This window comes from Entelurus aequoreus, linkage group LG03, assembly GCF_033978785.1.
Source record: "Entelurus aequoreus isolate RoL-2023_Sb linkage group LG03, RoL_Eaeq_v1.1, whole genome shotgun sequence".
Lineage (NCBI taxonomy): Eukaryota > Metazoa > Chordata > Actinopteri > Syngnathiformes > Syngnathidae > Entelurus > Entelurus aequoreus.
In genome coordinates, this window is record NC_084733.1 from 81,380,431 (window position 1) to 81,389,844 (window position 9,414).

Here is a 9,414-nt window from a genome sequence, read left to right on the forward strand (position 1 = left end):
ATATGTTATTGCCTCTCATGCCCCCCTAACCCAACATTTGGATGGATGGATGGATTTTTTATTTATTCTAATTAGAAATAAGGGGCTGTTTGGAAATTGAAAAGTAAAATTTTTCCCAGGTAGATCATTTTTTTCACACCCCCACCCTTGAAATGAATGTATCTGTATTTGTCAAGATGTACTTTATTGCCTCTCAGGCCCCCCCCCTCCTAACAATTTAAGAAAAAAATAATTTTAATTAAAACTGGGCGATTGTTTAGAACTTGCCAAGTTACATTTTTCTCGGGGAAATAATTTTTGTGTCAAGACAATCCTTTACTAACGCTAAAAATGTCTCTCACGCCCCCTTTCTTCCAAATGAAGCTGTCTGGAACTTGCTCACAGTAAAATTTTTCTTAAAGAAATACTTTTTTCCATGCCTCCCCCCTTGAAGTGAATGTTTATTTATTTGTTGATGTCAAGATATGTTATTGCCTCTCATGCCCCCCCCCAACATTTTTTTTTAATTTTCATTAAAAATAAGGGGCTGTTTGGAAATTGAAAAGTAAAATTTTTCCCAGGTAGATCATTTTATTCACCCCTGAAGTGAATGTATTTGTATATGTCAAGATGTACTTTATTGCCTCTCAGGCCCCCCCTCCTAACAATTTAAGAAAAAAATAATTTCAATAAAAAATGGGCGGTTGTTTAGAACTTGCCAAATTACATTTTTATCGGGGAAATAATTTTTGTGTCAAGACAATTCTTTACTAACGCTAAAAATGCCTCTCACGCCCCCTTTCGGGGTGCACCGACCCACCCTTTAAGAAGCACGTAATTAAAGCGTGGTTACCGTTCCCCAGGTGGCTCCCGCCGAGGGCTTCTCGGACCTGGCCGTGCAGGTGATGACGTCGCCGTCCAAGAACTACATCCTGACCATGATCGGCGCCGGCGTGGCGGTGCTCTTCCTGATGGGGCTCCTCTGCGGCAGGATCACCAAGCGCGTCACTCAAGAGCTGAAGGACAGGTAGACCACGCCCACCCACGGGGAGGGGGGGGCGAGGGGGTCTGGACACGCCCAACAGGAGAAACTACCACGCCGTTGACCCCCAAGCCCTCCCACGCGTCTCCCCCCCCCTCGTGTCACCCCCGCGGGCGTCCATGTTGACGTGACTTCCGCCCTCCCCCCTCCTTGACCCTCCTGGATGGCGAACCACTGTTCAGGAGGCCCCGCCCCTTACTACAGGTTTGTTTTCCAACAGAGGCGCCCCGGCTGTGGGGCACTGGGAGGGGGGGTCTCGGGGTCAGAGGTGAGGACATGAGGGAGTGTAAATGTGTAGAAAGTGTGACATGAGAAGCGCTTGAGTGACTGGTTTAGTGTGAGAGATGCATCGTGGCTCTTTGATTTATCGCCCTGGGACTGCCAGGCGGGCGGTGCTAAACCCGTCCTCCTCCTCCACGGAGACGTCACTGCGGCTCTCCGTCCTTAAATGTTTTGTTTTTTTCCTTCCCCGCTCTCTTTTGGGCGTCTCAGCCCACCTCATGCAGTCCCCCTCCCGTCCCCCACGCCCTGCCCCGTGCCATAAATGCAGCGCGCCCCCTGCTGTTTGCTTGAGTTGTGACTTCACAGGCTTTGTCTTATTTCGGAGCTGGGAAAGTTGTGTGTTGCGGCGCCGCCCTCTGCGGGCGAGCTGGGAAGGGTTTCTCTTAGCGGCGGTATCTTTGCACACTTGATTTGCTTTTTCTAAATGCATATAAAAATATATATATAGTTTGCTCATAGCCTTATTTATTTGTTTGCGAATGAATGTTCCCTGGTGGCCTTCACGCGGCGAGCGAGTGTGCGTGTTTACGCTACTTTGAAGACTCAAATTCAATGTCAGAGGACGCCATTTTGTGTCACCACTTAATTTTTTCTGTCAGAGATACATCTACGGCGTTGAGTTTTTGGCCCCTCCCACAATCAAACATTGGGTCGCCTCCCGCGGGATCTTTGGCGTGGACCATCAGTGGAGCACGAGAGTGCGTGACGACTGTTTGAGTGTGACTTCTTCTATTTCCTCTTGTCCCGCTTTATTTTGTGCTAAAGATGTTTTTGTAAACAAATGTTTGTGTCCAATCATGGAGCTTTTTTTATTTGATTTTCTTTTGTGTGCTCTTTTTGTTGTACAGATGAAAAATTGGGCAGTTTGTTGATAATAAAGTCTGCAAGGTTTCTACTCCGTCATCTTTGTGGTCGCACCTACAAAGGTATGTCTAACAGGGTTGCGGCGGGGCAGTAGAAAACACAAAAAGTCATTAAAAGGATTAAAAAAAGTTAACCCTTTTACGCCCAGCATATCATAAGTGATACATAAGTGTTTGAGCCCTCTACTTCAGCGTAATTTGTTTTTCCCCTAAAAAGCCTGATGTATCAGATTAGATGCATGCATTACACTATAAGCTAGATGAGGGCAGTAATCGACCTTTTAGAAGACTGTGCAGTGATCCTGCAAGATTGCCACAAAAAAGAAACTATTTTTATCGAGAAACTTTGCCAAACGTGAAAGGGATAAGATAAGACTTTTTTTTTTTTTACTGATACATCAGTATGAACAGTTAATTTGTTGATGCAATGTAAAAATTACTTAATAATCTATAATATATTTTACAGAAAAACGGTTTTGGAAATGTGTGTATAAAATTTGATACAGCAGGTATAAAAGGTAATGCAACTCTAAATGAGTCAATTGGCATTTTATTGTATTTCTTGCATTGTAAATACCATGGAGCAACATGCAGTCTTTAGATGTGTCAAACAAATATAATGTTTACATTACACAATATGGTATATTACTATTGCAATTACTCGGTGTGTGTTGCAATAGTAAATTATAGCTTTCAGATTTTTGTGAGGGGGGAAAAAATACATAATGATGTTGACTTTTTGTATGCTTTTTTTAGATATCAAATAATTACGTGAAATATGCTTTAAAAAAGATTTGGAAAGAATGCTGAGATCCTTTTTATGTTTGATTATAACATGATAGATATTTCTATCTATTGCATTACGTTTTGGTTTGTTATGAAAACATGAAAATGTGGGACTGGATGTATCAAATATGATACAAATTAAAAATTATGTAAATTGATATTTGTGGGGGGGAATGATTTGTTCAAAAAGACCAATCAAACTTCCCCTTAAAGGTTAAGGCCTTTAAGTCATTAAAAAAGGATTTTGTGAAAATTAACCTTATAAGGCCTAACGTATCATAAGTGATACATACGTGTTTGAGCCCCCTGCATCAGTGTAATACGTGTTTCCCTAAAAAGCCCGACGTATCAGATTAGATACGTGCATTACACGTATAATCCACATGAGGTCAGTAATTAATTTATTAGAGAACTGTGCAGTGATCCTGCAAGATTGCCACAAAGAAGAACGGAGAGACACCTGGATGTTTTGAAGAGAAACTTTGCCACATTTGAAAGTGATAAGGTAAGAAAACATTTGTTTCACTGACACGTCAGTATGAGCAGTTTGATGCAATGTAAAATTACTGAATAATATTGAATATATTTTATAGTAAAACTTTTCAAAATATGTGTATCAAGTTTGATACAGCAGGTATAAAAGGTAATGTAACTCTAAATGGGTCAATTGGCATTTTATTGTATTTCTTGCCTTGTAACTACCATGGAGCAACATGCAGTCTTTAAGTGTGTCAAACAAATATAATTACATTACACAATGTGGTACCGGTATATTACTATTGCAATCACTCGGTGTGTGTTGCAATAGTAAATTATAGCTTTCAGATTTTTGTGAGGGGGGAAAAAATACATAATGATGTTGACTTTTTGTACGTTTTTTTTTAGATATCAAATAATTACGTGAAATATGCTTTAAAAAAGATTTGGAAAGAATGCTGAGGCTCTTTTTATGTTTGATTATAACATGACAGATATTTCTATCTATTGCATTACGTTTTGGTTTGTTATGAAAACATGAAAATGTGGGACTGGATGTATCAAATATGATACAAATGAAAAATTATGTAAATTGATATTTGTGGGGGGAATGATTTGTTCAAAAAGACCAATCAAACTTCCCCTTAAAGGTTAAGGCCTTTAAGTCATTAAAAAAGGATTTTGTGAAAATTAACCTTATAAGGCCTAATGTACCATAAGTGATACATACGTGTTTGAGCCCTCTGCATCAGTGTAATATGTGTTTCCCTAAAAAGCCTGACGTATCAGATTAGATACAAGCATTACACGTATAATCCACATGAGGTCAGTAATTAATTTATTAGAGAACTGTGCAGTGATCCTGCAAGATTGCCACAAAGAAGAACGGAGAGACACCTGGATGTTTTGAAGAGAAACTTTGCCACATTTGAAAGTGATAAGGTAAGAAAAAATTTATTTCACTGACACGTCAGTATGAGCAGTTTGATGCAATGTAAAATTACTGAATAATATAGAATATATTTTATAGTAAAACTTTTCAAAATGTGTGTATCAAGTTTGATACAGCAGGTATAAAAGGCAATGTAACTCTAAATGGGTCAATTGGCATTTTATTGTACTTCTTGCATTGTAAATACCATGGAGCAACATGCAGTCTTTAAGTGTGTCAAACAAATATAATGTTTACATTACACAATATGGTACCGGTATATTACTATTGCAATCACTCGGTGTGTGTTGCAATAGTAAATCATAGCTTTCAGATTTTTGTGAGGGGGGAAAAAATACATAATGATGTTGACTTTTTGTACGTTTTTTTTAGATATCAAATAATTACGTGAAATATGCTTCAAAAAATATTTGGAAAGAATGCTGATGTTCTTTTTATGTTTGATTATAATATGATAGATATTTCTGTCTATTGCATTACGTTTTGGTTCATTATGAAAATGTGGGACAGGATGTATCAAATATGATACAAATGAAAAATTATGTAAATGGATATTTGTGGGGGGGAATGATTTGTTCAAAAAGACCAATCAAACTTCCCCTTAAAGGTTAAGGCCTTTAAGTCATTAAAAAAGGATTTTGTGAAAATTAACCTTATAAGGCCTAACGTATCATAAGTGATACATACGTGTTTGAGCCCCCTGCATCAGTGTAATACGTGTTTCCCTAAAAAGCCCGACGTATCAGATTAGATACATGCATTACACGTATAATCCACATGAGGTCAGTAATTAATTTATTAGAGAACTGTGCAGTGATCCTGCAAGATTGCCACAAAGAAGAACAGAGAGACACCTGGATGTTTTGAAGAGAAACTTTGCCACATTTGAAAGTGATAAGGTAAGAAAATATTTGTTTCACTGACACGTCAGTATGAGCAGTTTGATGCAATGTAAAATTACTGAATAATATAGAATATATTTTATAGTAAAACTTTTCAAAATATGTGTATCAAGTTTGATACAGCAGGTATAAAAGGTAATGTAACTCTAAATGGGTCAATTGGCATTTTATTGTATTTCTTGCCTTGTAACTACCATGGAGCAACATGCAGTCTTTAAGTGTGTCAAACAAATATAATTACATTACACAATGTGGTACCGGTATATTACTATTGCAATCACTCGGTGTGTGTTGCAATAGTAAATTATAGCTTTCAGATTTTTGTGAGGGGGGAAAAAATACATAATGATGTTGACTTTTTGTATGTTTTTTTTTAGATATCAAATAATTACGTGAAATATGCTTTAAAAAAGATTTGGAAAGAATGCTGAGGCTCTTTTTATGTTTGATTATAACATGACAGATATTTCTATCTATTGCATTACGTTTTGGTTTGTTATGAAAACATGAAAATGTGGGACTGGATGTATCAAATATGATACAAATGAAAAATTATGTAAATTGATATTTGTGGGGGGAATGATTTGTTCAAAAAGACCAATCAAACTTCCCCTTAAAGGTTAAGGCCTTTAAGTCATTAAAAAAGGATTTTGTGAAAATTAACCTTATAAGGCCTAATGTACCATAAGTGATACATACGTGTTTGAGCCCTCTGCATCAGTGTAATATGTGTTTCCCTAAAAAGCCTGACGTATCAGATTAGATACAAGCATTACACGTATAATCCACATGAGGTCAGTAATTAATTTATTAGAGAACTGTGCAGTGATCCTGCAAGATTGCCACAAAGAAGAACGGAGAGACACCTGGATGTTTTGAAGAGAAACTTTGCCACATTTGAAAGTGATAAGGTAAGAAAAAATTTATTTCACTGACACGTCAGTATGAGCAGTTTGATGCAATGTAAAATTACTGAATAATATAGAATATATTTTATAGTAAAACTTTTCAAAATGTGTGTATCAAGTTTGATACAGCAGGTATAAAAAGCAATGTAACTCTAAATGGGTCAATTGGCATTTTATTGTACTTCTTGCATTGTAAATACCATGGAGCAACATGCAGTCTTTAAGTGTGTCAAACAAATATAATGTTTACATTACACAATATGGTACCGGTATATTACTATTGCAATCACTCGGTGTGTGTTGCAATAGTAAATCATAGCTTTCAGATTTTTGTGAGGGGGGAAAAAATACATAATGATGTTGACTTTTTGTACGGTTTTTTTAGATATCAAATAATTACGTGAAATATGCTTTAAAAAATATTTGGAAAGAATGCTGATGTTCTTTTTATGTTTGATTATAATATGATAGATATTTCTGTCTATTGCATTACGTTTTGGTTTATTATGAAAATGTGGGACAGGATGTATCAAATATGATACAAATGAAAAATTATGTAAATTGATATTTGTGGGGGGGAATGAAAAAGACCAATCAAACTTCCCCTTAAAGGTTAAGGCCTTTAAGTCATTAAAAAAGGATTTTGTGAAAATTAACCTTATAAGGCCTAACGTATCATAAGTGATACATACGTGTTTGAGCCCCCTGCATCAGTGTAATACGTGTTTCCCTAAAAAGCCCGACGTATCAGATTAGATACATGCATTACACCTATAATCCACATGAGGTCAGTAATTAATTTATTAGAGAACTGTGCAGTGATCCTGCAAGATTGCCACAAAGAAGAACGGAGAGACACCTGGATGTTTTGAAGAGAAACTTTGCCACATTTGAAAAAGATAAGGTAAGAAAACATTTGTTTCACTGACACGTCAGTATGAGCAGTTTGATGCAATGTAAAATTACTGAATAATATAGAATGTATGTTATAGTAAAACTTTTCAAAATATGTGTATCAAGTTTGATACAGCAGGTATAAAAGGCAATGTAACTCTAAATGGGTCAATTGGCATTTTATTGTATTTCTTGCATTGTAAATACTATGAAGCAACATGCAGTCTTTAAGTGTGTCAAACAAATATAATGTTTACATTACACAATATGGTATATTACTATTGCAATCACTCGGTGTGTGTTGCAATAGTAAATCATAGCTTTCACATTTTTGTGAGGGGGGAAAAAATACATAATGATGTTGACTTTTTGTACGTTTTTTTTAGATATCAAATAATTACGTGAAATATGCTTTAAAAAATATTTGGAAAGAATGCTGATGTTCTTTTTATGTTTGATTATAATATGATAGATATTTCTGTCTATTGCATTACGTTTTGGTTTGTTATGAAAATGTGGGACAGGATGTATCAAATATGATACAAATGAAAAATTATGTAACTTGATATTTGTGGGGGGGAATGATTTGTTCCAAAAGACCAATCAAACTTCCCCTTAAAGGTTAAGGCCTTTAAGTCATTAAAAAAGGATTTTGTGAAAATTAACCTTATAAGGCCTAAATATTTGGAGTTTTGTCAATTTTTGAGTCAGTAGTTCAGGCTTTAAAGGGTTAATGCCTTTAATGGCAATTAAGTCAAAGGATTTTGCGAAAACTAACCCTATAACGCCTAACATAAGGTGTTATAGGGTTAGTTTTTTAGGGTTATATCATAAGTGTTTGAGCCCTCTACATCAGTGTAGTACGTTTTTCCCTAAAAAGCCTGACGTATCAGATTAGATACATACATTACACGTATAATCCACATGAGGTCAGTAATTAATTTATTAAGAGAACTGTGCAGTGATCCTGCAAGATTGCCACAAAGAAGAAAGGAGAGACACCTGATTGTTTTGAAGAGAAACTTTGCCACGTTTGAAAGGGATAAGGTAAGAACAATTTTGTTTCACTGACACATCAGTATGAACAGTTTGATGCAATGTAAAATTACTGAATAATATAGAATATATTTTATAGTAAACTTTTCAAAATGTGTGTATCAAGTTTGATACACCAGGTATAACACGTATTGTAACTCTAAATATGTTAACATTACCCAATACGGTATGTTTAAAAAATAAAGGTAAAATAAACATATTCAATTTACTTTAACGTGTTATTAATCAAAACTAGACCCCTTCTTCCCCCCAAACTATGTCAAAACATCCCCAAACTTGTGCTAATCGTTCGTGCTAATTTGTACTGCAAACATTTTTGGTCTATTACAGTTTTTAAGTTAACGTTTTATGGCTTTTATGTTAACGTGTTGGTAATCAAAACTAGACCCCCTCTTCCCCCCAAACTATGTCAGAACATCCCCAAACTTTTTCCAGTCGTTTGTGGTACAAAAATTAGTTTTTTTGTTTGTGCCGACACGGCTTTTAAGTTAACTTTTTATAGTTTTTACTTGGTGTATTTATTCATAACCAGCCTTCATGTTCCAACCTTGAAGGCACAAACTTGCCTGTAAACATTTGGTTAGGACTGATAAAATGTTGCAGCACAATACAATTGGGACAGGTTTAAACAGTGGGGGGCGGCGGGGTTGAGGTCAGCCCCGCCCCCTTTTCAAGCAGCCAATAGTAACCGTTGCCTCAACAGGCCATGACATCAAAACACGTCACGTTGTGTGCTGATGATGTCTTGTTTGGTCGGCCGTCTGTCACGTCCGTGTTGAATTCCTCCGCCGGCGTGGCTAGCGAAGACGGCGCCCGTGTGGATTTTACGGCGTCCTGCGTCAAAATGTGTCGACTTTAAAAACGGAGCCGAACAGCTCCTGGAATGTTCTCGGACAGCGATTCTCAAACCAAAAGTATAAAAAAACTGTTTTTAATAAATACTTAGGCCTGCTACGCTCCTGTACTTCACTCATTATGGTGGCACTTAGAGGGCCAAGTGTTTTCTGCGGTGTTTTATGCACGTTGTTTCTGAGCGGCCAATCAGGGCCGACTTTGGTCCAAGTGGGCGGGGCTTTTCTCATCATTGACAAGCGTTGAATTAGCTGCTGACGTTTATTGGACCAGGAACCAAACGACCACAGCGAGTGTGTGCCACACTCACTACCTGCATCAACACTGCACTGGTTTCATAATGGTCACACGCCATCTGCTGGACTAAAGAAGTCACTACATTTAACTTGCAAATACAGTATTGGCATATTTTATCAAAACA

At 36.9% G+C, this 9,414-nt stretch overlaps 1 protein-coding gene across 2 annotated transcripts in view; it reads left to right on the forward strand.

Moving 5' to 3' along the window:
• The window catches only part of LOC133646944 (Golgi apparatus protein 1-like), a 43,593-nt gene extending 41,398 nt beyond the window's left edge, over positions 1–2,195 (forward strand). For both annotated transcript variants that reach the window (XM_062042895.1, XM_062042896.1), the window contains one exon: positions 843–2,195. In XM_062042895.1, the coding sequence (XP_061898879.1) occupies positions 843–1,010 (168 nt within the window). In that variant the 3' untranslated portion in view covers positions 1,011–2,195. The remainder of the gene's footprint in view (positions 1–842) is intronic.
• The last annotated feature ends 7,219 nt before the right edge of the window (positions 2,196–9,414 follow it).